The 27318-nt window shown below is 56.1% G+C and overlaps 14 protein-coding genes across 14 annotated transcripts; 6 read left to right on the forward strand and 8 right to left on the reverse strand.

The window, feature by feature from the left end:
* Positions 1-349: 349 nt before the first annotated feature.
* L226DRAFT_608597 (uncharacterized protein) lies at positions 350-1564 on the reverse strand. Its single transcript, XM_067685946.1, has 3 exons — positions 940-1564; positions 725-873; positions 350-670 (listed from the first exon to the last, which is right to left on the reverse strand). Exons 1-3 carry the CDS (start codon positions 1523-1525, stop codon positions 587-589), a joined length of 819 nt encoding a protein of 272 aa, XP_067541920.1. The 5' UTR covers positions 1526-1564; the 3' UTR covers positions 350-586.
* A 1279-nt stretch (positions 1565-2843) lies between these two features.
* Positions 2844-4782, forward strand: L226DRAFT_542496 (MFS general substrate transporter; the record flags this gene model as incomplete). The annotated part of the gene is made up of 3 exons (XM_067682130.1): positions 2844-3330; positions 3396-4064; positions 4121-4782. 3 exons carry the CDS (start codon positions 2844-2846, stop codon positions 4780-4782), a joined length of 1818 nt encoding a protein of 605 aa, XP_067541921.1.
* A 716-nt stretch (positions 4783-5498) lies between these two features.
* L226DRAFT_499578 (uncharacterized protein) lies at positions 5499-6066 on the reverse strand (the record flags this gene model as incomplete). The annotated part of the gene is made up of 3 exons (XM_067677731.1): positions 5928-6066; positions 5817-5875; positions 5499-5744 (listed from the first exon to the last, which is right to left on the reverse strand). Exon 3 carries the CDS (start codon positions 5742-5744, stop codon positions 5499-5501), a length of 246 nt encoding a protein of 81 aa, XP_067541922.1. The 5' UTR covers positions 5817-5875; positions 5928-6066.
* An 892-nt stretch (positions 6067-6958) lies between these two features.
* L226DRAFT_135894 (uncharacterized protein) lies at positions 6959-8617 on the forward strand. Its single transcript, XM_067672294.1, has 4 exons — positions 6959-7059; positions 7114-7177; positions 7236-7358; positions 7427-8617. Exons 2-4 carry the CDS (start codon positions 7161-7163, stop codon positions 8517-8519), a joined length of 1233 nt encoding a protein of 410 aa, XP_067541923.1. The 5' UTR covers positions 6959-7059; positions 7114-7160; the 3' UTR covers positions 8520-8617.
* Positions 8563-9372, reverse strand: L226DRAFT_529759 (uncharacterized protein). Its single transcript, XM_067679684.1, has 3 exons — positions 9138-9372; positions 9017-9083; positions 8563-8960 (listed from the first exon to the last, which is right to left on the reverse strand). The coding sequence occupies exon 3, from the start codon at positions 8958-8960 to the stop codon at positions 8715-8717; it is 246 nt and encodes an 81-aa protein (XP_067541924.1). The 5' UTR covers positions 9017-9083; positions 9138-9372; the 3' UTR covers positions 8563-8714.
* Positions 9373-10876: 1504 nt separating this feature from the next.
* L226DRAFT_566138 (uncharacterized protein) lies at positions 10877-11610 on the forward strand (the record flags this gene model as incomplete). Its single annotated transcript, XM_067683867.1, has 3 exons — positions 10877-11224; positions 11276-11395; positions 11455-11610. The coding sequence occupies 3 exons, from the start codon at positions 10877-10879 to the stop codon at positions 11608-11610; spliced, it is 624 nt and encodes a 207-aa protein (XP_067541925.1).
* Positions 11611-12244: 634 nt separating this feature from the next.
* L226DRAFT_529761 (Aldo keto reductase) lies at positions 12245-14242 on the forward strand. Its single transcript, XM_067679685.1, has 15 exons — positions 12245-12390; positions 12451-12571; positions 12635-12671; positions 12722-12811; positions 12865-12963; positions 13034-13100; positions 13153-13190; positions 13250-13325; positions 13382-13396; positions 13452-13552; positions 13605-13705; positions 13756-13806; positions 13864-13937; positions 13991-14047; positions 14097-14242. The coding sequence occupies exons 1-15, from the start codon at positions 12345-12347 to the stop codon at positions 14177-14179; spliced, it is 1056 nt and encodes a 351-aa protein (XP_067541926.1). The 5' UTR covers positions 12245-12344; the 3' UTR covers positions 14180-14242.
* L226DRAFT_529762 (eukaryotic translation initiation factor 1-like protein) lies at positions 14184-15309 on the reverse strand. Its single transcript, XM_067679686.1, has 7 exons — positions 15183-15309; positions 15012-15119; positions 14835-14956; positions 14772-14780; positions 14648-14717; positions 14333-14592; positions 14184-14281 (listed from the first exon to the last, which is right to left on the reverse strand). Exons 1-6 carry the CDS (start codon positions 15250-15252, stop codon positions 14381-14383), a joined length of 591 nt encoding a protein of 196 aa, XP_067541927.1. The 5' UTR covers positions 15253-15309; the 3' UTR covers positions 14184-14281; positions 14333-14380.
* A 99-nt stretch (positions 15310-15408) lies between these two features.
* L226DRAFT_529763 (DAHP synthetase) lies at positions 15409-18120 on the reverse strand. Its single transcript, XM_067679687.1, has 16 exons — positions 18038-18120; positions 17709-17743; positions 17606-17654; positions 17448-17546; positions 17321-17395; positions 17180-17268; positions 17113-17130; positions 17012-17056; positions 16832-16951; positions 16635-16772; positions 16316-16581; positions 16198-16259; positions 16053-16138; positions 15771-15987; positions 15666-15705; positions 15409-15613 (listed from the first exon to the last, which is right to left on the reverse strand). Exons 1-16 carry the CDS (start codon positions 18092-18094, stop codon positions 15504-15506), a joined length of 1506 nt encoding a protein of 501 aa, XP_067541928.1. The 5' UTR covers positions 18095-18120; the 3' UTR covers positions 15409-15503.
* Positions 18121-19041: 921 nt separating this feature from the next.
* L226DRAFT_136028 (uncharacterized protein) lies at positions 19042-19921 on the reverse strand. The gene has a single exon (XM_067672296.1). The coding sequence runs from the start codon at positions 19829-19831 to the stop codon at positions 19085-19087; it is 747 nt and encodes a 248-aa protein (XP_067541929.1). The 5' UTR covers positions 19832-19921; the 3' UTR covers positions 19042-19084.
* L226DRAFT_136023 (uncharacterized protein) lies at positions 19922-21373 on the reverse strand. Its single transcript, XM_067672295.1, has 2 exons — positions 20382-21373; positions 19922-20323 (listed from the first exon to the last, which is right to left on the reverse strand). The coding sequence occupies exons 1-2, from the start codon at positions 21067-21069 to the stop codon at positions 20013-20015; spliced, it is 999 nt and encodes a 332-aa protein (XP_067541930.1). The 5' UTR covers positions 21070-21373; the 3' UTR covers positions 19922-20012.
* A 635-nt stretch (positions 21374-22008) lies between these two features.
* Positions 22009-23522, forward strand: L226DRAFT_566142 (uncharacterized protein; the record flags this gene model as incomplete). The annotated part of the gene is made up of 6 exons (XM_067683868.1): positions 22009-22534; positions 22601-22749; positions 22817-23029; positions 23092-23130; positions 23193-23326; positions 23393-23522. 6 exons carry the CDS (start codon positions 22009-22011, stop codon positions 23520-23522), a joined length of 1191 nt encoding a protein of 396 aa, XP_067541931.1.
* Positions 23523-23688: 166 nt separating this feature from the next.
* On the reverse strand, positions 23689-24872 carry L226DRAFT_566143 (uncharacterized protein; the record flags this gene model as incomplete). Its single annotated transcript, XM_067683869.1, has 3 exons — positions 23689-24622; positions 24686-24799; positions 24853-24872. 3 exons carry the CDS (start codon positions 24870-24872, stop codon positions 23689-23691), a joined length of 1068 nt encoding a protein of 355 aa, XP_067541932.1.
* Positions 24873-25718: 846 nt separating this feature from the next.
* On the forward strand, positions 25719-27298 carry L226DRAFT_549960 (uncharacterized protein). The gene is made up of 3 exons (XM_067682715.1): positions 25719-26649; positions 26703-26939; positions 26993-27298. The coding sequence occupies exons 1-3, from the start codon at positions 25927-25929 to the stop codon at positions 27173-27175; spliced, it is 1143 nt and encodes a 380-aa protein (XP_067541933.1). The 5' UTR covers positions 25719-25926; the 3' UTR covers positions 27176-27298.
* Positions 27299-27318: the final 20 nt, after the last annotated feature.

The following is a 27318-nucleotide window of genomic DNA, read 5'->3' on the forward strand; positions in this document are numbered from 1 at the left end:
GTCACTATGGTTAATCCTGACGTTAGCGATCCCGATGACTGGCTAACCCTGGCAGTGTGTGGTATTCAGGAATTAGATGAAAGCGGTCGCGATTCCTCCCCTTGACCCTGACAGCCTACTGCTTGCACGCCTCCTGGTCCATTTATTCCGTTATCAAGTGGTTGCCGTCACTGTGTTCCCACCTCTACAGACTCCCGCGACGGGGTCTGCCAAGTTCCTCGTGGCTACTACGGTTGGAACTCACGGTCGACGTCCATTTCATATGATGAGAGTATGTCGCCTCCCGCCCCTGTCCCGAGTATCTGCCGATACATCTGCTCGGGCAGTAACGGCACAGCAGGAAGGATTTGTCCCGTTTACTGATCCGAATGGCGCAAGTAGTAGATACATTACTTAGCGGGAGACGGACTGCTATTTTCTGAAGTTGTCCCTCGCTGTCACAAAGATCATGATGTTTTCCCAGGCAATATCGCCACTGCGCCGTGGTAAGAAAGCAGTTAAGGGACAGTATCCGACATCCATCCTGGACTACCGCAAGCAAACAGATCTACGTCCACGTAGAACTCGAATACTCTCCGACGCAAGTTCACCAATCGCCTCCGATGACCATCTCAAGAACCTCCGGGTGCCGGATGCACTGGTTTATCCAGGTATTCCCGACGACGCACAGCTAAGCACAGTGTAAGTCGGCACAGCTCTCCGAAAAGCGACAATTCGGACTTACAGGGGCACCTTCTTCGAGGCTGGTACCGAGCTGAAGCAAGCAGCGCCATTCGTAATGCTCGCTGGCAGGCTGTGGTTCAGCAGCGTCACCGCCCACGCTGCCCGCCAGTGGCTTCGTGCACCCTTCGTGGGCGGTACTGTAGTATGGTCCTACAGACGACGAAGAAGTGCGATCAGCTGCGATCTGAAGAAGACGCAATTCAAACGGAAGCGCACCGTCTCGTACCGGGCTGCCCAGGAGCTTCAGGCCCTCAGCTGGTGCGTGGCTCATGCGAAGGTCGTCTTCTCCGCCGTCTCCGTCCGCAGCATCCACGACCTCCGGCCTGCCCGCTGTCCAACCAGTGATAACGCGTGCTTCCATGAAGAACTTATCGTCCGCAATCTCGGCCCGCGTGGCCTTTACGACAGGATCGTCCTCCGCGCTCGGAGAGGCCTGCACGACGCGCACGAGACACGCGGAGGCGTCTGCAGCCACGATCGCGTCTTGGAAGCAGGCGGCGTTCTCGTCCTCGGCGCATACGAGCACTTGGAAGATCACAGTGTGCCCGGGCTCGGGCCGCACACCGACCTTTTGCCGGAACTCGGACGGGGTCTGTGGGGAGGAGACGTTGACCTGAATGTATGGGATGAGGGGGAAGTTGCATATCCCGCAGCGGGGCCATGCCTTTCCAGGAAGGAGGACGGGATGGTCACCTCCGAGAATCGCGGAGATGCTGGGGTCGAGGATGTTTGGGGTGACTGACTCGGCCGAGGGGGCGTAGACGGGGAAGTACGGGGTCAGGAGGGCGCTGCTTTCAGCCATGATGAGAGGAGGGATGCTGGAGGTAGTACAATTGAGAGTTGAACATGTGGCATAAGGGCGTTCAACACCGCACTGACGCTGCCTACCGTATTGGGACATAACTCTTTGCATGATGCGTGGGAAAAACGCGAAACCGCAACCAATTGTGCGCAGTTTAGCTGGTCCCCTTGCGGCTCTATGGCAGAAGAGGACTGCGAGCTGGCCCAGGTTTGTACATAGGAGGGTTCATGTACTCGATCACGATTCACTGCGAGAGACTTGGGCTTTACAGGCAGCACAGCCATCTGTCGGCGGAAAGTCATTCCGTACCTGAGGAGATCGCCTTGCGCGATAGTTCCGCTGAATGTAACCCGATCCGAAGGCTCCCGTAGCGGAGATGAAGTGTGCTCTTCGCAACGTGCGAGGACTCCGTTGATCCTCGTCGTTGTCAAACAAGCGGCCTGACGGATTGCGTATTGGCCCGATTAGACACGAATTTCGACCCGGCTGGTCAAATGCTGAGAGGCACTGGTGTCTGTACGAGGACTGGATCATGGCCGCTGCAGGTTGTACGCTACTGTAGAAGGTGCTCGAGATGTCCCAGTTTTGTGTGTTGAGTAGATTCGAGGCAAGCAATCGGGCTAGATGGGTTAGTCAGCATGTTTTCCCATATGCGGCAACGCACGCGATTTTGGGTGTTCCGCAACCGCCCGCGCGATGTTCCGAGTCCTTGGGGCGCCTACCTCAACTTGCCCGCAGGCCGCACCAAGATGGATATCCTCTGGCATTCATGTCCCACACAACACAACCTCCTGGTCGACGTCAGGAGGTGAGGTCCCAGAGACATGAAGGTTCACCGAGAACGATCCAAATAGGAGACAATGAGGGGAGGTATGCGTCTAGTCAGGTCTGGGTGGGACGGAGCTGAACGGGATGCGCCCATAACAGGTCCAGGTTCGGACCAGAAACGGACTGTCGGTCGACCTCCGAGGGTCGATGATCTCGCCATCGAGCACCGCTAAGCGGGCGCGGAAAGCCCAATCGTGCCCAAGATCTCCGTTTCTGTCGTGAGGAGCCGGCGGATACAAGCGGGTAGAGGGCCAGTCTCGGCCACATTTGTCGGCGCCAACACTCCCTCCTCCCATCGCCTTCCCTGGCCTTCCGAGAACGCAAGATCGACCCTCCGTCGCCCGCAAGTAGCCCGTACACATCCGTCATGTATGGTCGTATATAAGAATGGAGCTCGGGCCAGCCCCCCCACCTTCATCCTCTCTCACGCTCCCCTCCCTTTCCTTCTACCCGCTCTATCATGGCCAACTCCCCTAATTCCGCCCCCTCTATGCCTCACAGCGAGACATCTACAATAGCTGTTCCCGAGGAAGCTCATGGCCCCCCGCGTACTCACCCTCCGCACAAGTCCAACACTGTGCAAGCACACGACTATGCGCACGAGAACACCCATGGTACCCGCGCCCATCGTACCATCACATTCCCCGAAGGCGTAGCCCGCGACCGCGAGCTCAACCTCACCCTCACCCGCACACGTACACACGAATCGCACGATGACAACCGTCCTGATATGTCCTTCCCGTTCGGGACCACCGATCTTAACCGCGGTGGTTTCACGAATGAGTATCGTGCGGTCTCAGACACCGGTTTCCTTCCAGCCGACCTCGCATTGCGTCCAGTACCCTCACACATCTACCGGCTACCCCAAGCCCTCGCCGACCCCGAAAAGGCGCGGGAGCTCAAACAGATGAAGCTGGTGACATGGAAGGAGGGCGATGCCGAGGATCCTCGTAATTGGTCGAACCTCTATCGGTGGTGTACGTCATCTCTTGCCACTCCTTTGTGCGTCATGCGTTGCTCATGTTCTCTGCCCACGCTCCAGACATTACCATCATTTGCGCAATCGCTGTCGTTCAGGTGGCTTTCGCATCTGCTGTCATCACTGGTGACTTCCGCGACATCGAGGAAGAATTTCATGTCGGTGAGGTCGTCACGGCTTTGAGCGTTTCGCTCATGGTCGTCGGTTTCGGTATCGGTCCTCTCGCTTGGTCGCCACTGAGCGAGTTGTACGGTCGTCGACCGGTCTGGATCATCCCCGGCCTGTTCTACGTCATCTTCAACATCCCATGCGCCGTCGCCCAGAACATCCAGACCCTGCTGATCTGTCGATTCTTCTGCGGTATCTTTGCCTCTGCACCCCTCACACTTGCGGGTGGTACAATTTCCGACGTATGGGACAACAACGAACGTGGTCTTGCCATCGCACTTTTCGCCGCCGCCCCCTACGGTGGACCCGTCCTCGGTCCCATTGTCGGCGGCTTTATTGGTGAAACTATCGGCTGGCGGTGGATCATTTGGGTCAACATGATCTTCGCTGGTGTCGTCACGCTCTCCACGATGACAATCCCCGAGACCTTCGCACCTGCCCTCCTCGGCAAGCGTGCGCGGCGCCTGCGGGCTCTGACTGGCGATATGACCATTACCACTGAGCAAGAATTGTTCAGGGCGTCGCTCAGCCAGATTATCACGGAAACGCTCCTTCGTCCATTCCGTAAGTCTTCTTGCTGCCTGACTGCTAACGCACATCCGCTCATTTTCTTCCCACAGAGATGATCGCCACTGAGCCTATACTGTTGCTGATGAGCATGTACATTGCTCTCATCTACGGTCTGCTCTACGCGTTCTTCTTCAGTTTCCCCGTCGTCTTCGGCGAGGACTACGCATGGAACGACGGCATCGTCGGCGTTACTTTCTCATCCGTCCTCATCGGTGTTGCCATCGCGCTCTTCGTCACCCCGCGCGTCGAGCGTGACTACCTGCGCCGCGCAGCTGAGAAGGGTGGCCGCGCTGACCCCGAGGATCGTCTCGTTGGTATGATGATCGGGTGTTGGTTCGTCCCCATCTCCCTGTTCATTTTCGGCTGGACAAGCCCCCCCGCGGTCATGCCTGGAGGCGGACACTGGGTTGGCCCCGTGTCGTCGGGCATTCCCTTCGGTTTCGGAATGGTCATCATCTACTTCTCGGCGAACGCGTACCTCATCGACGCCTTCCCGGGTTACGTCGCGTCTGCACTCGCTGCGAAGACCGTCATCCGTTCGGGTTCCGGCGCTGCGATGCCGCTGTTCATCACCGCCATGTACCACAACTTGGGTAATGGTTGGGCGGCATCGACGTGGGCCTTCATCTCGCTGGCCATGATCCCCATCCCGTTCCTCTTTTACCGCTACGGCCGCTCCATCCGTGCGCGCTCAAAGCGTGCTGCGGCGTAGTCCCTCTTCCCCTCTTCCTTTCCCCTCTTCTTTTCTCCTTCAACTTTGCCCTCACATTCCCTGTTACTTATCTGCTTTCTTACTCCCATCACATCTCGTCAGCTATCGCTTTCCCCACCATCAGTAATTCGTCTTTCCCCATTGCAATTACCATCACGACGTAGAAGCGCATTGTTCCGTAGAACGCACAGTTGTCACAGCTCATCCCGCATCCCCACATTCCCCACCCACCCTTATATCCTATATCTACTCCTCCGCACACGTACCGTAATGACCCAGGTACCCACGCACCCACGTAGAAAATCCGCGGTCTTATCCCCGTCGCATTGTTCCCTGTTTCGAGTGTCGAGTCGTCGTACGACTCCTATTTCCGCTGCTGTTGGTTTTCGGGTATCGGTCCAGGATCGCCTCTATACTTATCCGACTCCGTGCTGGACTTTGCTGTAGTCTTAGTCGTTTCCTTTTTACCCCCGTCTCTCGCAGTCGATGCGTACAGATCGCTGGCAATGAATGCGTTCGAACATCTTGATTTATGAGTGCGAGCGATCATACAGAATTCGTTGTTCTGCCTACACATCCAATGGGTAAGTTCTTGAGTAGACGAAGCTATGCTGGTGATAACAGTGCAGGCAACTGCGACCAAGAAACAGTACATTCCTCATCCTCCCCTGCACATCCTAAGTATCTCCACCACGGCCAACATGAGCACATCGCGCTCAGTTGACGGCGATGTGCGCGAGGTCGGTGAAGACGACCTCGGTGTTCACGGGGACGTACTTGCCCGCGCGGTCCGAGTCGTTAGCGTTCTTGAACGCGACGAGCTCCCAGCCGCTGCGCGCCCAGGAGTCTCGCTTCCCAGGGGTGAGCGTGAACCAGTCGTCGTTGCCGTTGCTGTTGGTGTACTTGGAGACGAAGACGTGGATGGTGGTCGAAGAGTTGTTGACGACGATGATGGCACCCATCTGTAGAAAAAGTAGTGGGGCGCGGGTTAGCGGGTGGATGTGTCCGTGGACGCGGTTGCGGAGACGACGTACGGTGATGAGTTTGTGGGAGGGTTTGGGAAGGTGGTGCGAGAGTTGTGGTGTAGAGAGAGCTGGAGCGATGGTCAGTGTCGTCGAGAATGCGGTGTATGACTGAATGCGCACCTGAGACGAGTGGAGCTGATTGCTTGGGGACCTTGCTAGTGTTCAAACGGCCCTTATATGCAGACCACACGAGCGTTCGCGCATCGTAGAGACCGGCCAAGGGAGAGTTCGCAAGTCGCCACTACAAGTCTCCGGTTCCCATTACTAACCAGTGCCAATACTGTTTGACAGGTGATGGGAAGTATTGTCAACTTTGAAGGCTGGAGGTGAACGTGCCCCGAGCGTGCATTCATTTTGCTTGCACCTTAAGACCGCATGAGCGGTATTGCGGTGGTGTTATGTGTTGTCCGTCAGGCACGTAGTCTGTCCGGGATTTCGTCGACGCCGGGACCCAAGTATTGAGGAAGTACAATGCGACGCCGTGAGCCGTTTCACAGACTGAGTAGCAGGAGCAGCTGACCATGCAAAGGACTGTTCCAGGTTTATCGAGTTGCGACTATATTGTCGATACCAGAGCCTCCGAGAGTGCGCCGAAGTCAAGAGAGGCCCGGAGGTCCTACCGTCAGCTTGCGCGAATGTCGGTCTTGCTGTCTGTGTCAGGAGCTACTGTGAGGTCACGGTAGGCTACACGGTGACAGCAGGAATGGAGGGACGAGTGTTAGCGGTTCTCGTGCCGGTATGGTTGAAACGGCGGAGACACGAGGCATTGAAGCGCTTATGTACGTGGTAGGATTTAGTGCTTGATATGGACGCGGAGTAGTTGAAGGACTTCGGGATAGGTCTGCGCTTTGGCTTCATATCGTGAGTGCGCGAGCACCGCGGGGATAACCCAAAGGTAGATGAATGTACGCTTGTCAGAAGATCACGCCGATCCCACCGGAAACAAAGTCTCAGGAATCTACGCACAGTTTCAAGGGATGGAAATCCGCTGACACCGCGAGGAAGCCCAGCGTATCGTATGCATCGAGAAGTGCTAGGGACCGGTGGTATCGAGTCGCAGATTCTTGACGACATGGCGGTTTAATAGACGCGTGATCATAATGGTCGGGAACAAGTAGGACACCGGCGCTACTGCCACTGTTCGCTGCTGTAACTCTGCCGCCACCATCACCGAGGTGACCAAGACAATCCCAGTTCGTTTGCTCTTGATTCACAGTCACAACAGTTCCAAGAATTGTCCTACAGAGCTGAGGTGACCCTATACGGTCTTCAACTCATACGATTGTTGACCGAAGTATAATATTAGTAATCGCGAGGCGACCCAATTGCAGCCGCCTTCAACACAATGCCGACATGCAGGAGTGGTATTTGTAAGTGATAGCGCGGCTTGTTGTTTGCTATATGGCAACTGAAATGGTTTTCCGGAAGAATCAATGTGGATAGGAAGCAAATGAGCAATCAGTATGGGCCGCGCGACAGCTTCTCTCGAGTCTTCACAATGCGCGAAGATGAGCAACCCTGCCGAAGTCTCTTCCCGCCATGTCTACCCCCGTATGTCCGCGCTCTACCTATATCTGCGCATAAGTTCTTCTGATAGGGATGGCCTCTCGCTGTGTTAGTCAGGTAGACGTGTGGTGTAACAGCAACACCATCATTGCGCAGACCAGCGCGCTCTTTGCTCTTCCGCCCGAACTACTGGGGATGATCTTCACCAAGCTGGAAGAGCTGCACCGCACCGTCGCGTTCGCAATCACTTGCAGATACCTCCTCTCTGTAGGGAAGATGCACATCCTCCGAGCGGCGCGGGAGTTCCACGCACCCTGGGCTGGTTGCCGTATCATGTGCGTCGGGCTGTGGACCAAGGATGATGATCTTCCGGCGGGCATGCTTACTTCAAAGGAGATCGAGGAGGTGGCTGCATGGTCCAGAGGACACATTAAACCTGAAGGGGCCCAGAAGGAGACGGAAGGTCCGGTCGTAGAGGAGGCCGACAGTTCTTCGGAATCCGAAGACGAGGAGTCGATAGGGAGTGGCTTCCTCGGCTACGTCTATACCCACTACCGACTCGCTCTATCCCAGTTTTGGACTCTCCGGAGGTCAGAAGACGCACTGCTTCTCATGCAAGCCATAGAGCGAGACGACGCTCGCCGCAAAGAGGAAGAGCATTCATATCGCAACTACGAAAGCGATTCCCGTCTCTTCGATACCGTATTCGGGCATCGGGTAGCCCCTGGGGCACCTTCGCCACGAGCTTCATTATGGATCCCACACTATCCTACTGGTACTCGTGTCCTGTGCAACCTCTCAAAGGCGGAGTATGTCCGCGAGGACGGGATGTCTCTGGCGCGGGGTCCGCGCAGGGGAATCACCTGGGTCCACGTCTTGCTGTCGCTCGTTTCCTGGTCGAGTGACTCGGACACTGGCCTGCCTATGTCAGCGGAACACTCGGATAGCTTCCACCGCGGGCGTTGGGCGGGTGACAGGATCTGCATGGGGGTTCTAGAGCAATTGACAGACCTCGAAGACGCTGCCGACGTCACTGGAGAAGCTTGCTGGAGGGATGTGAGCCTGGTTGCGGACGAGATACTCCTCGACATTTGGGACAGGTACAATCCGGGTTTTGTCGATGATAACGTCCCTTACAAGGAGTGGGAGATACGCGCTGAGGATAGCGGAAGGAGTGGCATATCATCTGCTGAAAGCCGACAGTAGCTTAGTGCGTTCCGAATATGTAACATGCACAGAGCGAGCTCGATCAGGCCTCACAATTCGGTTGGTACTGATATATCGATGCATGAATTTTTCTGAGATGTACAAATGAATCGAGAGGCTTAGACGTTCTCTTTACGCTCTTCCCACCACATGACGTCTTTCGCGGAGCGAACGGACCCGCGCGGCCACAGTCGCTTAGTTGACGTTGATGTTGGCGAGGCTGTGGTAAGTAACCTCACTGTTGACGCGAACGTACGTGCCCGCACGATCGGTGTCCTGCACGTTCTTGAAGCCTACGGCCTCCCAGCCGTTGCGCGACCAGGAGTCACGCTGGCCAGGCTCGAGCTTGTACCACTGGTCGCTGCCGTTGTCGTTGGTGTACTTGGAGACGAAGACCCAGATGGGGCTCGACGAGCTGTTGACGACGATGATGCTGCCCATCTGTTCGAGCCGTAGGTCAATGAGGACAGCTGAGGAAAAGGGAAAGGACAGCGTACGGCTATGCTTAGAAGAGCTTAGAAGAGTGTGTCTGGTGGGGACTGAAAGCGTGACTCGATGTCCGAACTGAAATCGGAATGGTCAGCCCAAGAAAATGAGGTCAAGAGAGCTGAAGCTCACTGAGGATACGCAGCGACTATTGTCTGGAGAGAAGTGTAGGTTGCGGCGGCCTTATATACGGCTTAGGGAGGTGTGCACAGATAATCGCAACTATGAAAGCACCGGCGTTGGTACGACATATCGCACATACCTCTCGGACATAGGAATGGAAGCATGGATGGCGTGCTTCAACTTCCCCAGAGGATGGGGTAGGCCCTCATGCCAGCCATTGGTTGCGCTCTCTTACCGCATGACGTTCGACTGCCTGATTCGCATCTGCGTCTGCGGGACAAAAGCCGGGGACTTCACATGGCCGGTCGGCCATTATGTAGAGGTGGAGGGCGAGTGTTCATTCCCAAGCCCAGAAAGTGCAGCTGATGAAAATCTTGACAGATCGCTCCGGACATGGTGCACTTCATATAGAGTAGTATGTCGGCATTGATGTCTGAAACGGGTCATGTTCCGAGAAGTCGCTCCCATGAGCATCGATGAAGTACGACACGAGGTTTGTCAAGAAGGGGGATGCCGATTCCTCTGACTGCCGTAGCGTGACAGCAAGAATGAGGGGACGAATGGTTATCGGTATCAGCGGAGGATAACTCGACAGGTAGCCGGGCGAGAGCTATGACGAGCGATCTCAACAGGTTAAGATGAGCGATTGCTGCTTCTGAATCTTCCTCGTGGCCTCCAGTGAGTCCCGGCTGACCGAGCGGGATCAGTATACTGGTAGTAACTTTGTGATCAGTACAGTATTGCTTGCAAGAGAATGAATGCAAGAGACAAAAATCGCGTTTCACCTCCTAGTCACCAACTTGTACGCAAGACAGGCGTTCCTGTGCGGAAATACTAGTGCATCGGAGTCCGAGTGATTAACATACTCCCTCAGCCTTTCCCCTGCAAGTTGCAGCGAACTTCTCTTCCGGTACTTTCCGCAGATGCGATCACGTGACATGCCACAGTGGTTGTGGGCGTCTCTGGTTTCCTCTGACCACGACTTCGCAACGTGGATCTCTGCTTTGACTGCTTCGTGCTGCGGCAGGACTCCTCTCAAAGCCTTCGGTTGCCATGGCTCTCGCACAGCTTGGTCCTCTCACCGGCCTCTAGATCAGTACCGGCCTTTCAGGTTTGCCCTCGAAAACATGGCAACTTGCTTTGTGCTCGACAATGGAAACTCCCTCTCGGTGCCTGGCCAGTAAGTCTCTGCAGATGACCAGCTCTCAAGCACAGGATAAGGACATGATTATCCTGTTTGTGTGCGGTCTACAAGCCGCAAAATCCGGCGTGAAAGGTGCGTTTGTCCTCTCGAGTCCGGCAACTTGACGCGCTTCTTCTCTTACTTATCGCGTCACAGATGCGACGCTTTGCCCGATACTGGGTGACGTCGGCGCGCCAAAGCGACCCACACAATAGGGCGTCGGTCCATTCTCTTTGGCCGCCGCTTTTGCTCGGCCGTTCCCTGTCCATTCGCGCGTACCCCTACCCAAGCGTGGAGTGTTTCAGCAGCAGCAGAAGCCCATGATCTGGTATGTGCTGTTTGTCTGTGCAATTGTGCGCGCGACGCAACGCTTTGGCGGGTCTGCGCATTGCTCTCCCAAGCTTTGTAGCCTGTGGTTCGCCCTCCCCATGGACGACGCGGACACTTGGTATATAACCCGCCGCGACGAGGCTTGCTTGCTTCACTGCTCACAGCTCTCGAACATACACATACACACTCGCGTACTCTATTGCATTACCCTTCTGGTTCTAATTACCTCCACATCATGTCCACCACCACCTTGCACATGGGCCCCCGACCCGATCAGCTTTCGAACTTCTCCAGTTTAACTGGAGCTCTCGATTCTTCCCGGGGTTCTCATGCTTATGCGGGCAAGGAGAACCGCGATCCAAGAACCGCTCACCGAGTTCCCGCCAATCAGCCCGATGCCCGTTCGGGTCAACTTGGCTCGGCTTGGGATCGAGGGGCCGTCATAGTCTTCGACCCAACCACTGTTTCGCATCGCGGATGGCGTTTCGAAGATATTCGTAGTGGGCGCAGGATGGCGCTTTCCAACGCTGACCACCCCGCAATCTGGAACACTCGGAATCCCGGCCTAGATCTCATGGTCAACGTGCGTATGTTGCTCTCCTTGAAACCTTCCTATACTAACTTCAACCTGTAGTGGCCGGGTTATGACCATATGCGCGAGATTCGGCGGATCTCTCTTGTTAAGGGCGGTCGCGTTTTGACCAAGCTCGACATCGCGCGAGAGGTCGTGGACGCGTTCGAGTTGTTCTTCGAGGTGAGCACCTCCAGTCACGTGGTCGTATTGGAATGCAGACGCTTAACCGAGCTACACAGAAAGCGCGTCGCAGTGGTTTCAGCGGTCGGGTGGATTCGTCCTGGAAGATCGGGCCCACTCCGCCCATCAACGACTTGGTGCTCGTTCGGCTGATGAACACCGACAGCGACCCGTCCATCTTCCAAGCCGTTGTCGAAATCGTGCCCCGTCGCTAAACGGCCCTTTTCCGCGCTCGCCTCTTGCGCTGGGTTGCGCTGGGACGCCCTTGCGCTGTTCTCCGTTATGGTCACGGCTTGTCCGCATCCTCTCCGTTATTTGTTATCGCTATTTATTCTCATGTGTAGCATTGCCCCTCCCCCACGATCCTGTATCCCTTCCCTTTCCTTTAGCATGGTTCGCCGGCGCGTCTTCGCCTGCTCTTGGGCTGAGGACCCCTCTGCTTCCGGTCCTGTATCACCATTCGTTCCTTCCTCGGGTAGTGCCGCATGTTGTAGTGTATCTTCTTCTCTTGTCAATATCATATTATCCGTCCTGTCTTTCTCTCACCGTCCAGACTCTATCCGACCTGAGACTCTGTGGGTACTGGCCAGCGACAGCGACGTCCTGAAAGAACACCTTTCCGGATGTACTTTACATGACCTCAGCGCTGAGCGCCGAACACTACTTCTCTACGGTATGTGAAATTACAGTATTGCTATCGCAGCTTCCGTACGTTGCCGCGGCTTGCGCGTCGTCGAGGCAGCGGGACCGAGTCCGCATCATCATGGCCGATCGGATACTGACTGCTCTTGCCAATTCAAAGTATAGTTCCCTCCCAAACAACGCCGAACCATATACAATGTACCAAATGTACCATGGCTCGACCGCGATGGCTACTCTCGAGAACCTATAAGAGAAGCTCCCAGTCGGAGGAGGCTATCATCTCCCCTCGACAAGAGCGAAGGTTGCTATGTCCAGCAAAATTCCTCCACCCCCAAGCAAGAAGGTTCCCTATGGTACACTTCGTTTTTGCGCTACGCTACGGTAACACGATCTGACATTGCACGGCATGGCAGTGCGGCTGGGCAAGTCGGGCTTGAAGGTATCCAAGGTCATCCTAGGGTGCATGACCTACGGCGCGGAGTGGGCCGACTGGCTGCTCGGCGAAGAGGAGGCCATCAAGCATATCAAGTATGCGTGAGTAGAGCACAGTGTTTCTCCCGCCAGCTTCCCATGGTTCCTCATTGTGTTGTTGAATAGGTACGACGCGGGGATCCAGACGTTCGACACCGCGCCTGTAAGTGTGACGCGTATGTACGTTCTGGAGTAAGGCTCACAGAAGACCAGGTCTACTCGAATGGGCTGTCGGAGATCATCCTCGGGAAGGCGATCAAGCAGCTCAACCTTCCTCGGGAGGAGCTTGTAATCATGACCAAGGTTCGTCTGTTGTGCGTTCAAAGTTGCGATTCACCTGCGGAGAGGCGTGGTAGTTCGGCGGACCCGTGAGTCGCATTCGGGGCGAAAAGATCCGGGACTTGCGGAAAGCCGACATGGATGGATATGTCAACCAGTACGGGATGGGTCGCAAGGTGAGGCAGGCTTTCATGGCGTAGTATACTATGGTGCCGCCAGACGCTGACCGAATCCCATTTTCCTCAGTACATCTACGCCAGCGTGAGGGATAGCTTGAAGAGGCTCCAGCTTGACTACATCGACGTCTTGCAATGTGAGCACAGGGGCTTGACAAGTCCTCTACCTCCACTGACGACAAATCGTAGGTCACCGCCTTGAACCAGGAGGCACGATGGAGGAGATGGTGAGTGTCAAATCCAGTTGACATGGAGAGGCCAGGAGACTGATCACCCTCGAACGTAGATGCAAGCGCTCCACGAACTCGTCCAGCAGGGTCTCGTCCGTTATATTGGGATGAGTTCGTGCTACGCTTGGGAATGTGAGCTTTGCTTTCTTTCCTCCGAACACATACATATCCACTCACCGACCCATCAGTCCATGTCATGCAGAGTATGTCCACCAATAGCACAATGGGCAATTTATATGCTAACGGGGACTTTCACAGACTACGCCATCACTCACGGCCTGACCCCATTCATCTCGATGCAGAACCACCACAGTCTGATCTACAGGGAGGAAGAACGCGAGATGTTCCCTACACTTAAGGTCGGTCACTGACTCATACTAGACACGGGCAGCAACTGACCTCCAACCATAGCACTTCAGCGTGTCCGCGATCCCATGGTCGTCTCTGGGTCGCGGGCTCCTATGTAGGCCATTCAAGAAGCAGAACGAGACCAAGCGGGGCGAAACGGACTGGTGCGTGTATTTCTCGTCTCCGTTCAAAGTATTCTGTGGAACAGCTCCAGGTTTCTGGTGAATTACGGCAACGACCCCTCCCTGGAGACGACCATCAATCGGTAAGCTTCCCCCTGAGCCCACGAAGAGTGGAAGCTCACCTTGAGTTCGTACGTCAGCGTGGAAGAGATTTCGAAGACGCGAGGGATCAGCATGGCGCAGGTCACTCTGGCGTGGGAGTGCTCAAAAGACGGTGAGTAGACTAGTGAACAATGATAGTGAGTTTCGCTGAGCAGGTTCGCACAGTCGTCGCAGCGCCGATCATTGGCACCACGAGTCTGAACAATCTGAAAGACATAATCGGTAAGGACCATGAAGTTAGACGCACCGCGGAAGCTGACAGAATAACCAGAGGGACTGGATGTCAAGCTTACCAAGGAAGAGATCGAGTATCTCGAGGAGCCGTACCGGCCGATGAAGATCGTCGGGCATTAGGTCAAACGAATGGGTTCTCTGTACGACTAGCATTCATGATCGACTCGGTACTGTGCATGGCCAATGTATAAATTGCATTGTTACTCGTCCGTGGTATTGATACTGCAAACAGTGTGAGGACCTTTGATGAGGGATATAAGCAGGACGACATACCACTAGTGATGATACATCTTTGCTGTTCTTTTCCACCCGTCGAATAGTTCAACCCTTCTTGCTCTTCTCCTCCACCTCGACGATGTTGTCCTTTGGTACGTTCTTCAACAGACCCACGCCGTCCTCGATCATCTCGACAATGTCGCCGCTCACGTCGCCCTGAACGACGATCTCGTCGAGCCCTTGAGGGTTCTTGGTTACGGACGCACCCGTCGCGAACTTCTGCGCGAAGAACTTGGCGGCCTTCTTCAGGTCGACGTCTGCATGAGGTGCATGAGATGACAAGCGAGGGATGAACGAAGATGTAGAACATACCGAATGCTTCCAACCCGTGGATAGCTGTTACGTGCTTCCGCTTATTGCGCTCTATCCGCTTGATCGTGACCTAGACACGGCGAGTGTCACATAGGAGTTACAACCCAGTCCCGGAACGGCTTACTTGTGATGCCTGCGCGCGCGTCGTCCGTCAAACTCCTGTAGCTTGAAGAGGCTGGAGACGTACCATCTTCTTCTTGAGCGCAGCGTCAGCCTTTGCCTCAGCCTTTGCCTCCTTCTTCGCCGTATCCTTCTCCAACTTTTCTTGCGCCTCCAAGCTCAGGGTCCCTATCTTCGCCTGCAGTGCCTCTGCGATGTCTCCTCCATACCAGGCCCGACTGCACGAGCGACGGATACGACGCACCTTCTGAATAAAACTTGTTGTACAACTCCACATTCGCCTTCTGAAGCCACTCTTTACATCTTGTGAGGCTGGATCCGAACTCGCAGTATTCCACGGGAAACGTGCAGACTACCCGACGGGCGCGATGTCAGAGATGCGCGGGTTTATGGAAGGGACGTCTGGGCATGTCACCTTGGCAGTAAAGGACCTCCTTGGGCGGTGTAGGCTCAACAGGTGCCGCCTCTTGTTCTGTGCTTGCCATCGGAATTTCGTGAATAAGTGAACAGGACGGTGCTCAGAGAGGGTGGAGAGGGTAGCGTAGAGAGGCGGGAGGCAGATCGCGATCGTACTGTAAGCTTGTAATCTTATCTTATCTCGGTTCCTAGCACTGGAGCCTGCACAGAGCCGCAGTACAAAGTACGTGAAGGTAGTGCAATGCATTGCGATGGTCCATGTACAAACAAGAAGTGGTGGTACAGATTTTTCAGCAACTAAGCTGAAGCTGAGGTGGTTTTATGCACCGAGCTTACGCCCTCCAAGCTCGGAATACAGGATATCAGCGTAGGATGTCTTCGCACCCGTCCTCTCCTTCTTGTATTGATCTGAGATCAAGAAAGCGACATCTGCGAGAAATATAAACAAACTGCGCTCACAGAACCAGTGGATGAATCTTACCAAGGGACTGCTCGAAGTTTAGGCGAGGGTCACAGAAAGACTGACATTATCGACATCAGTACTGCCATTCTATTCTTGCGCGCGACAAAGCGTTTTGGGACGTACCTGGTATCTGAGAGGGAGTTGGTCCTCGCTCAGGTTCATACTTCCGCCCAAACATTCGGTGACGCTGTACCCGTCCTCAGTGAGCTCGCCCGTGAACTCAAGGCTGACGCCGCCTAGCCGCGATCCGCACTCCGTGTGGATGCGGATGCACGAGGTCAGCTCGCTGATGATCGTGCCAAAGTTACGCGTCTTCAGGCCACTTGTCGACGTTAGGGTACTAGATCGTGTGGCCGTGAGCATCGGGACGTAAGGGATATCGCATGTAACGGGAAAGATGCGTACTTTCCGTGCATGGGGTCCGAAATCCAGATGACAGGGTGTCCTGACTGCTGCACAGCTCGGATGTGTCCAGGAAGGTTGTCCTCCACCTGCGTGCATGCGATCAGCCATCCGAGATGTGTACCCGTGGACAATTGCGTGTTCCTACCTTCCCTGCACCGTAGCGCGTGATCAGTGTCACCTTTCCGTCCTCACGATCCGGGTTGACGACTGTGGGTGGAATGCATCAGAAACAGGCCGGGGTTTGTCGGAGAGCAGATACTGACTGTCCAACATCCTGACAAGTTCGTCTGCCTTCATGGACGGACCGACTTTCACGCCGATGGGGTTCCGAATGCCGCGGAAGTACTCGACGTGGGCGCCGTCCAGCTGCCTTGTCCGGTCTCCGATCCAGAGGAAGTGCGCGGACGTGTTGTAGTGTACCTTCCTAGGCGGAGTGCGGGTGCCGTCTGCAGCATAGGACGCCAACGAAGACGGGACAGGAAACTCTCGGGTCATGGCCTCTTCGTATTCCAGCATCAGACCTTCGTGACTGGAATGTGTCAGTCGCTGTGATCCCCGCAACGATGGGAATTTACGGCGAACCTGGTGTAGAAGTCGACTTCGCCGAGTGCGCCACGACCACCGCCCTGTTCGTAGCTCACGCCGTCCCTGGCGAGGCCGATGGTCCGCGAGAACTCTAGCGCGTCCGAAAGACCTTCTGTGATGCGCTCGAACTCTTCCCTACGTGATACCTATACGTCGACATCCGAGTGAAGGAGGGAAAGATACTTGAGACTCACCGTACCGCTGGCGAACGCACGTGTGTCAGTGACCAGTCCTTGGGGTGGTGAAGCGATGCGAAGCCGGAGGTCAGGAGGCTCCGGACATGGTTGAGAGTGGTCGTCGAGTGGAAGTACGCGCTACATCGGCGATCAGCCCGGGAGGTCCCAGTATCCAGGTTCAACGTGTTGTACACGTACCTCAGCATCCGATCCGGGTCGGGCGTGCGGTCATCAGGATCGAGGCTAGAATGCCAGTTTTTTTCAGCACAGTTCTTCCGATGGCAGGCCGAGCCGCTTACCCGTTGACATTGTCTCCCCTGAGAGATGGGTCAGAACCGGTTGTGCATACGATCTAGACATACGTACCTGAAGCTCAGAACCTCCCTGTCCCCAATCTTCTCGGTTGGGCTACTTCTGGGTTTGGCATACTGTCCAGCGATTCGCCCTATCCGGACCTGGGCACGGATCGTGAGCGTGGCGCGAAGAACGGACGCGATATCAACTCACAACAGGCATGCGCGCGCCCCAGATCAGGATAAGGGAGAAGGACAGAATGAGACCGATCTTGTTCGAGATGTTCTCCTGGAGAGTGATGTCAAACATACTCGGCCGGAGGATGATAGATTGAACCTACATGTGTGCAGGCATCGAAGCTCTCTGCGCAGTCCCCTGCATGCAGCAGAAAGGCCCTGTTGCTCTGAACTTGGGTAAGCTGGTGTCGTAGCCTCTCGATCTGTTGTAAGATGGCTTAGTGGACGTGTAGCGCGGATCTAGACACAGTTCGCCACCGACCTCCGAAGGTGACACCAGAGGTGGGAGCGTCCGGATTTTCGTCAAAACTCTTCATCAAAGTCAGCATTTTTTTCTATGAACGGCTGGGTATATAGAGACGTACTTGTCTAGCTTTTCACGATCTGGGTAGACAACGTCCTGCAATTATGTTAGCATCGGCTGACAAAGGGACAGACGCCGGGATCATGTACGGGAAGTTATCGGGGACTCAAGCGAACGTGTGCGAGCTGCTCATGTGCGCACTGGTACTTCTCCGACCTGATGAAAATCACCAGGTCAAGCTGTCATCGTCGTGTAGTATCCCGTGAAATACAATAGTGCGGTATTGCGGAGCGAGACGGTGCTCGTCGCAGTCGTTGTCAGATTTAGACCCAGACGAGCTGGGCCTTGCACGCTCACACCGCGCAGAATGTGAGTGGGAGAATGACTCACTTGTGCAGCGGGCTTGTTCCTCCAGGAGGTGGGTGTCCAAGCGTCGCTGACAGACATGATGAATGCAGGTAGTCAATGTAAAACTAGAAACCATATTCAATCAACATGTTGGGTACAACAAGGAGAGACTGTACTCACGGAGGTGATGGCGGAGGATGCTGAAAGACCTGACTTCTCCGAGTACTCTTAAGTACGAACCCAGACCGATCGAGTCGCCGGCAAAATATGCATCTTATCTAATCTGCAACCATAGATTAGCGCCTGAGCGGTTCGCGGCTCGCCACCGTCGTCGACTCCGACCCGTCGCCTCTGTCCATCGAATCTCACCTCAGGTTGCTCAGTGCTGTATGGTTTCCTTGAACGTTCTCCGTGGCGAGCATCTTCCGAACAACACAGACAGATTTATTGCCTCAATCGAATGTTCAGAAGAGGCAGGACCTCTCGCCGCATGCAGCCTTCTCCGACGACCGGTAACTTCATCATACTTGCCAGTTCTCCGAACTCCGGAGTGTGAGTGCAAATGAAGGAAGGAAAGGCTGATTCTGATTGTCAATAAGAGGAGAAGCTGGTGAGTGATTGTTCGCCCGTTGTGTCAAGATGGAGTTCTCTGCGTTCCGGATCGTTTTCGCAGCTGCCCAAGCAGTCCAAGGGGCGGGGACTCTGACAGGATTCGCTCGAGCGCATCATTCTACGAGTTTCTGGCAGTTGGCATCCTTGTCGGTGCATACCGATGCCGTGTTATCCGCGAACATACACCAGTGTTTCTAATGCTCCATCGCTCCGTGGAGGTCAAGCCCCAGCACCACCGTTCACACCTTCTATCCAACTCTCCCAGAGCGCTCCTCCCCAAGTATCTCCCTCCAACAGCACCCAAGTGGCGCCTCTCGGCACTTTGGCCAGTCGCCACTCGAGCGACTGGACCATCATATCGTACTGTCTTCGAGCGAATCCACATCGACTAGGGGGCGGACGTTTGCCCGGCTGTAAGACGATGTGCCGGACGCTGGCGTATGGCCGTCTCGACTTGGCTACAATAGGTATGTGGCGTCAGGCGACATCATCAGGGTCAGAAAAGTCCTTACAGAGCATGAGTAATATCCATCGTGCAGGCATGTCTCCGCTGTGCAAGCCGGAGAGGCGAACGTGCGAGACGTTCGGTGCCACCTCAGCCCACTTCCCGAGGACAGTCTCAACATTTTCGAGACTGCGGACGAACACCACATGCAGTTTGCGGAGGGCAGGGAACTGGTGGGCCAGTTGCGGATATGGCGGCCTCCCTGCATGACGGTTCCCCTCGAGACTGTCCCGTCGAGTGAAGGTGAGTTCCTTCAGGTTTGGAAACTCGCACTGGCAGTCTACGAGGAGATCCTCCCAGCGGACCTCGCCAGTGTAGAGCAGCGTTATGAGGGTCGGTCCGGCGAGTCGGAGGACCTCACAGAGGGTCTGTTGTGCGGTTGTTCCGTGCATGGCGTTGTCTACTCCGTTGACGTCGGTGGCGTCCGGGCGGAGGAATAGATGCCGGATTGTTGGGGTGTATGGGGATCCCTGTCTTTCGCCGACCGCCCGGTCGTGGTGGTAGCACCGGAGGAAACATTCGACATGACGGAAGCCGACGAGGGCGACTGAGTGGTAGCGAATGGAACGCACGACGTTTCGGAAAGCCTTGCAGGCGAGGGAAAGGGAGCGGCCTGTGTAGCCGCCATCGCAGCATGCGAGGGTGAAGATGTGGTGGAGGGTCTCAACTGGTATGCGTTCCATGTCAGAGGAAGCAAGGAGAGGTCTTCCCAAACTCATACGGCGAGAGACTTTGTAGGCTCTGGGAGTCGTCTCCTGCGCCGTCGTGCGAAAGGACCTCGTCTTCGAGGAGGCGATGACATTCTCACTATGCGACTCTGGTTGACAAGTGTGGCGCGCGCTGCGATTGGCTCGTGCACTGCTGAGGCGCCCGCATGTTGGCCGCGCGAGAGCGTTACCGTCAAGTGAAGGACCTTCTCCTCCGCCCTATCCCTCCTGCATGTGGAGGCTTTCCTTCTGGCCAGGCACCTGTTCCTCCGGCTATGCCATCCAGCCACTCCCCCAACAGCATCTGCGACCAACCTGTCGGCTCCAACCGCACGAGGTTGAGGTCCGCCGGGGCGGCTTGCTGGAATGCCTCCACTTCCGCGATGAACTGACTATGAGTTGCCTGCGTCAAGCCACCGCTATACGTTGCCTGTACCGGGCGCGCGTACGGCTGAATGACGATGTGCGCGAGACTAGGATACGGTCTCTTGTCGCGTTCTGCCTCTGCCGAACCAAGCGTCAGCGGACGTTCTATGGTTATCAGCGAACCCATGAGACCTACCTAGCATGTCTCTCATCCACTCTATCCCTCTCATGCCGCCGCGCAAGTTGGAGATTCGAAGATGGGTGACGTTCGGCGCCGCATGTGCCCAGCGAGCGAGGATGACGGGGACTGCGTGGTCCAGGGTGGTGATCAAGATGACATGCAGTTTGCGCAGGGACGGCAGCGCGCGGGGTAGTTGTGCGTATTCCGGCAACGGTGCTACTGCACTGAACTGGTACGGGATGGCGACGTTGCGGAGGAAGGTGAGCTCCTGCAATCGCGGGAACGCGCATTTGGCGAGTATGATCTCCATCTGGGCATGGCAGGTGTAGGAAAGGGTGACGAGGGTGGACCCGATGAGCTGGAAGAGGTCGAGGAGGATGGACTGGAGGATTGCAGTGCCGCCGGGCCGTATGACGCGGTCAATGTCCGAGGCATCCGTCGTGAGGAGCAGATGGCGGATGGTGGGCGCGATGTCCTGCTCCGGACTCTGCAGGGCCGCCCGGTCATTCCTGTAGCACCTGAGGAAGGTGCCGATGTTCGTGTAGCCAATGAGCGCGACGGAGTTGTAGCGCACCGGTCGCACGATGTCGCGATAGGATCTGGAGACGAGGGAGAGGGAGATGCCGGTGCGACCTCCGTCGGAGCAGGCGAAGAGGAAGATATGATGGAGGGTCTCGAGAGGAAGCGTCTCCATGCTGCGCATCCACCAGCCCGGGAAAGATTCAAGAAGTCGCGGGAGGGTAAGTATTGGAGACTGAGAGATTGATCAAGGTCGGGCATATGTATGCGTTGGTAACGTACCATATTTCCAACCCACTCGATGTCCGCGCCAATGCCAGCGGGATGCCGTGATGCCCTAAGTATGGCCCGGGAGCCCGAACCCCTTCAGGTAATGTGTCCGAGCAGTACAGCCCGCATGACCCACATAGCTGCGTTTCCCCACAATATGGCAGGCTTGAGCTTGAGCAAGTCCAACATGTCGATCGCGAGTCCATGAAAGTCGGTGCCATGTATAGATATCTCTGTAATCCACGGGGTTAGTACTGCTACACTTCCGGCGACTCCCCCAGTCGTCTGCGGTTTGCACAATGTTGGCGTTGCCCACAAACATACATGAAGCCTTCCAACTCGAACTCTCACAGTTTCTCGATATGTCAGTGGTCGGCGCATGGTGTGGGGTCGCGGGACTTGCCGAAGCGGGGTCTCGTCCCGATATGGCTCTACTGAACTCTAACCTCTACTTCTACCACCGCATTCTGGCCTTTGCACTTCTCTTCGTACAGAGGATGAAACAGACTTTAACAATTCATGTGAGCTTGCCCTGATGTCACCGTCGGCGGGTAGACATCACACGGACCGCCTAAGGCCGCTGAATTCTCGAGAACTCAAACCCTCAGGCAGGTGAGGCTCCTTCTGAAGAAGCATGCGTCATGAGCTCCGAGGAGTGTTCTCTGTTTGTACTCAGACTAGCGTATGACCTTGCACGTTCATCCAGAGTTCGCCAGAATAACACCTACTCCGGACCGTCCGATATCCTTATGAGCGGTATATAGACTCGCTCAGGCATCCAGCACGCTACTCGAAACTTCACATCACCATGTTTCTGTGCTTGCTATCTTTAGTATGCCTTGCGCATTTATGGATGGTCAACGCCGCCACATCCTCAAGCTGCGCTCCGTCCTTAGCCGACCTGCCTCAGCCATCTGACCTCCCCATCATCAACACCCTCCCGGATCCCTTCACCTTCCGCCTCTCGAACCGGCGCGTCCAGTCCCGCGCAGACTGGGAATGCCGCCGCGAAGAGCTCATGGTCCTCGTGCAGCAGTACCTCTATGGCTTCTACCCAGACCACTCTCGCGAGCAGGTCCATGCCCGCCGCGAGGGCAACAACCTGACCATCACAGTCGCTGTTGCTGAGAAGACCGCCACCTTCAACGCGAACGTGCTTTTCCCGCCCGAGGCTACCGCAGACCACCGTTCCCGGGCCAGTGGAGCACATGGTGTCCCTGTGGTGATCACTACTGGTCCAACAGACCTCGTGCCCGCGAACACGACTTCGTTCTTGGAGTCTGGCGTGGCGGTTGCGCAGTTTGACGTCAATACGGTGGCGAACGACTCTTACACGCGCATCGGAGCGTTCTGGGATCTGTATGGTGACCGCGATATCGGTAGGTGCTACAACCCCCTTGCTTTAGCCTGTGACCTGGTCGCTGACTCGCTCGCATATTATGTAGGTGTCATGACTGCCTGGGCATGGGCAGAGCACCGGATCCTGGACGCGATCGAACAAGTCGTGCCAGAGATCGACACCTCCCGTGTTGGCGTGGTCGGCTGCTCGCGGTACGGAAAGACCGCTCTTGCCGCAGCCATCTTCGACCAAAGGGTGAGCCCTCCCTCTCGTACCAGTTGTACGACAGTCCAAGCTGAAGTCTGCACTCTGCCCTATGTAGATCACGCTGGCCCTGCCATTGTCCAGCGGGGCGGAGGGCATCGGCCCGTGGCGGTACTACTACGAGAGCGAAGGCGCAGCGGAGAAGATCGAAAATATCACGACGAACTATGGGTATTGGAGCGACACTGAGCTGTGGAAGTTCGACAACGTCACTGGGAACTCCACGCGTGTCCCCTTTGACGCGCATGAGTTGGTCGGACTGGTTGCTCCGGTTTGTATCTGATCGTAGTCGCGTTTGGCACACGATGCTGACATCTTCATGGGTGACGGCAGCGGGCGATACTGTGGGACGAAGGACAGGAGGATTGGTGGGTAAGTTCACAGGGTGCTTCGTCGTTGAATACGCACATTCTCATTTCGTATGCTATGCACAGACCAATCCCGAAGGCTCCATCAGCGTCGTCTTCGGAGCCGCGAAGGTCATCTTCGACTGGCTCGGCGTAGGCGAAAACGTCGGCATCCACGTCCGTCATCCCCCGGACGACCTCCACTGCGGCGAGTCCGCGTAGTACGTTGGGCATCCTATCCGCGCAATACTTGTAGCATGCTGATTGTTGCGCCTTATGTTATTTAGCCCCGCCATCCAGCCGTTCGTCAGGAAAGTGTTCTTCGGGACGCCGACGTCGGTTAACTTCAGCGATATTTCGCCGTTCCCGCCTCATCCGGAGGCGTATCCGTGGGCGGCGCACTTACCCAGGCCCTGAAACCAATCGCAACGACAGGTGTTTGCGAAAACAGTGCTTGCACTCCAGCCAAGCGGATGCAGGCGACAGTGCTTAGGTTGTGCCATACCGGAAGCAGGGTCCATATAGCAGTATGAATGGATACATTATACATTAGTGAGTCAAATATGGTCAGTATTAAGGAGTTCTAAGCGGCTCTATGTGGAGCAACGTCCCATGTCTGTGCTTTGTCTCTCCACAGCATCGAGTTGTTATCCCATATGTGCGACAGCAACGCCTGCGCCTCTGCGGTCACGTCCCTCCACACCACTGCACTATCCTCCAGCTCCGGCAACAGCTCCATCGTCGTGACGCAGAATCTGTCTCCCGCCCAAGGGCCCTTCATGAGCTGCGCCCTATACTCGTCCTCGCACACCATGCCGATGTCCGCAGAGCTCGACCAGCATATCCGCGAGAGCAGCGCATGCCCAAGGTTCACGTACTTCGGGGACGTGAGCCCGTCCTGCCGGACGTACTCGCCTTTCGAGAAGTTGCACAACACCCGCGTGCCCTCCTGGTAGCACGGCGCCCGTCGCCCGTCGCCGTACAACGCGAGGAACATGCTGGCGTCGCGGCTGGTCGGATCTCTGTCGTTCTCGTCCTGATTCAAGACGCGCCAGTGGCCTATTCTGCCGGCGAACTGGGATGCGGCGTTGATGCGGCGCATGCGCCAGTCGAGGTGGAGGACGCGCTCGAAGGACGTGCAAGAGAAGTAGCTCAGGCTCTGCTCGTGCTCGTCCGGCCCGTCCTGGTCCGGGTCCGTGCTCTCCTGTCCTGTCGCCTCGATTTCTATGCGCTCGGCGTCGGTGAGGAGCCCAGGAGGGAGATCGTCGAGCGAGCGAGTGTCGTCGCCGAGGGTGATGAGCCTGCAGCCGGCCCAAGGCGCGTAGTGCGCCTTGGTTGCGCGGAGGATGTGGGGTTTCCCGATCGAGAGGAAGAGCTTGCAGGTGATCGAGAAGGAGATGGTCTCGTGAAGCGTGTGCAGTGAGTCGAAGATGACGTGGATGAGTTCTGTGGGGAGCTTGGAGATTGGACCGGGGGGTACGACCGTCGGGCCTTGGGCCAACCATTGGTCCACGACTCTGTTGTGAAGACAGGTTGGATTCAGCTGCTGTGCGGGCGTGAGTAGTGAGGAAAGTACATACTTTGGGAGGCATGGTATTGACAGGCAGGTGATGAGCTGGTCGTGTGGGTAGAAGAACCATACGCCGAGCTGTCCCCAGACGTTCTTCTTGGCTTCGCGGCGGTCGACATTGATTCTGTGCGCTGCGTCAGCGCAGTGCTGACACAGCCAGACGGACCAAGCACTCACATTTGCCAAAGTTGACTCATATCGTGTATATCCGTGGAGACTGTTATTAGGGGTAGGGACGGCGGGGTAGGGGAGTCGGGACTAAGGAGCATTAGTCGCATAGCGGCCGAAGAGGCGACCTACTTATGACCGGGCTCATGCTGAGCGCGGGAACAAGGGGTGGATGGAGAGCGTAGCGGCGCGTTTGATTACGGCAGACGACCGCCCCTAACCAACGAGGCGAAACCATTTCCCTGCAAATCGGCGATCCTGGGTCTGACTCGAGTGCGTCTGGCATCGCATTGCGCCTGGAGTAGTGACTGGAATGGTTGGAAGATAAGTACTCCCTGAAGCTTTAGCAATGTATCTCTGTGTTGGGGGTTGACTTAAGGTTAGTGCTCTGCACTGCACAGAGGCAAGGGGCTGTTCCCTCCGAAATCATCGGTGATGTTGGGTTAGGCTGCACCCAAATGTCAGAAGAGGCGCTCCTTACGTCTATGAGCAACAAGGTAATACTCGAGTTCTCACGTTGGATGAAACGGGATGATGAAGCACTTATATGTTCGACTAACCTATTGAAATATTGTTCATTGAAAGTTGACATTGTATCGCGCTGGTGGAATCTAGTAGCACGTTAACGAGATTTCCATTTTCGGGTAGCAAGATTGGCCTGTAACGCGGTTCGCATGTTGTCGAGGTCATCGTATCCTCAGATGCATGTCTTCCGCGCGGAATAGCGGAAGCAAGTGCGGATGATCATGATGGCAGCGGCCAAGAAGAGGTGGCCGAGTGGGCGTCTGTACTTCCGGATGCAGACGTGTCCCGGAAAGGGAAATCCCGACACGTTCGTCTTGGACCAGACTCTCATGGCCACCGACGCTCCGCAGCTGGCTTGAGCCCGCGATGGGACAGACATGCTCATGTTTTTGGCTCGCCTGACAGGTCCTGGCTTTGGAGAGAGTGTAGATACGGGCATGACGTCAGGGGGATCTCCCAGTGACGTCCCTCCCCAATGGAAGGTGAGTGGACCTCCCGACGCCTTATAATCCACAGCCGCTTCGTGTGCCCGCCAAGCCATCCGTAACATCTCCCATCATGCTCGCAAGTACTCTTCGTGCAACTCGTGCCCTCCCTGCCTCTTCGCGTCTCATCCACGCGTCTTCCCTCGTCGCCGCCGCTCAGGCTCCTGGCAAGGACCCCCGCCTCTCGCAAGGAACTTCCAGTAAGCCCGGGAACAGGCACCCTGGAGACCCTCACGACCAGGCTGCCAGGCAAGGCCAGGGCATCGGCAAAGGCCAGCATCCCTCCACGCCATATGATGCCGCAGCGCCCGAGCGCGACATGAAGACCGACCGCTCCGGTCTCTCCGGCAACCAGGAGGGTGTCGGTTTCGCAGAGCAAGTGGGCTCAGCATCCCCCTCGGGAAACAAGAGCGAGCCCGGCCGCCCCTCTCCCGGTGAGGGAAAGGGCGGTCAAGAGGAGAGCATCCCACCTGGGTTGTTGGCGAGCATCAAGAGCAAGCTTGGGATGAATACGAGCAGCGAGGAGGTGAAGCAGAACAGGGGTGGTGGGGTCGGGGTCACCGGTACGGGTGCGCTTCCTTTCGAGAAGAAGCCCGAGGAGGGTCGTCGTCCGTACCATACGTCTGCTGTTCGACTATCCGATCCGACGCGCGGGCAGGCTCCCGAGGCTAGCAGGCAGCCGAAGGAACACACGCACGCCGAGCAGAACCCGCACTTGAAGCACAAGCCCGATCAGGCTTCGCCCGACAAGGGTAAGGGCAATGCGGCTGAGGACCCAAAGTTGCCATCACACCAGGTGCGTGTATACGCGCATATATGAACGCATATAGTATGCTCATGTCATCTCAGATGGCAAAGAAGTCCGGGACCGGTCAGCAGCAACGGTCCTTCTCGACGAGTGCGCGCCGTCTTGAGGATAGCAAGCATACCGCCGAGTCTTACTTCAAAGATGTCGACAACTCTCCCCCTCCTTCGAAGACGCACCAGGTCGATGGCTCGGGCACAGGCCCGGATGTCCAACGTCCTAACGAGCCGTTGACCGGCCAATGGTCTCGTGCTGGCGCACAGACAAAGGAGTATGAGACGGTATGCAAATCTCCTCTCGTGTCGCCTTGGCACGGCTCACACTGCGCCCACAGACCTCCAAGAGTGAGACATATGATACCAAGCCCTCTTCCGGTCCCGAGAAGGACCAGAAACTACGCTACGGCAACATTCCCGGATATAGCGCCTCGCATAGCACCGACGAGGCTGTCAGCAAGCCGGGAGAGGGTCCCGAGGGTGCGTCCAAGGAAGGGCGCAAGCCTGAGGGCCGCGCGTAGTGTAATGGCTGCGGAAAGTGAGCGAAGCGTATGATTAGAGCGCTGTAATATCTTCACGATGTATTATAGCCATTCAAGTACATGCATTACAGGCACGTGTAATCACATCACGCATCTTCGACGATTGCCTCAGGCAACTTGAG

This window comes from Lentinus tigrinus (assembly GCF_003813185.1).
Source record: "Lentinus tigrinus ALCF2SS1-7 unplaced genomic scaffold L226scaffold_2, whole genome shotgun sequence".
Taxonomy (NCBI): Eukaryota; Fungi; Basidiomycota; class Agaricomycetes; order Polyporales; family Polyporaceae; genus Lentinus; species Lentinus tigrinus.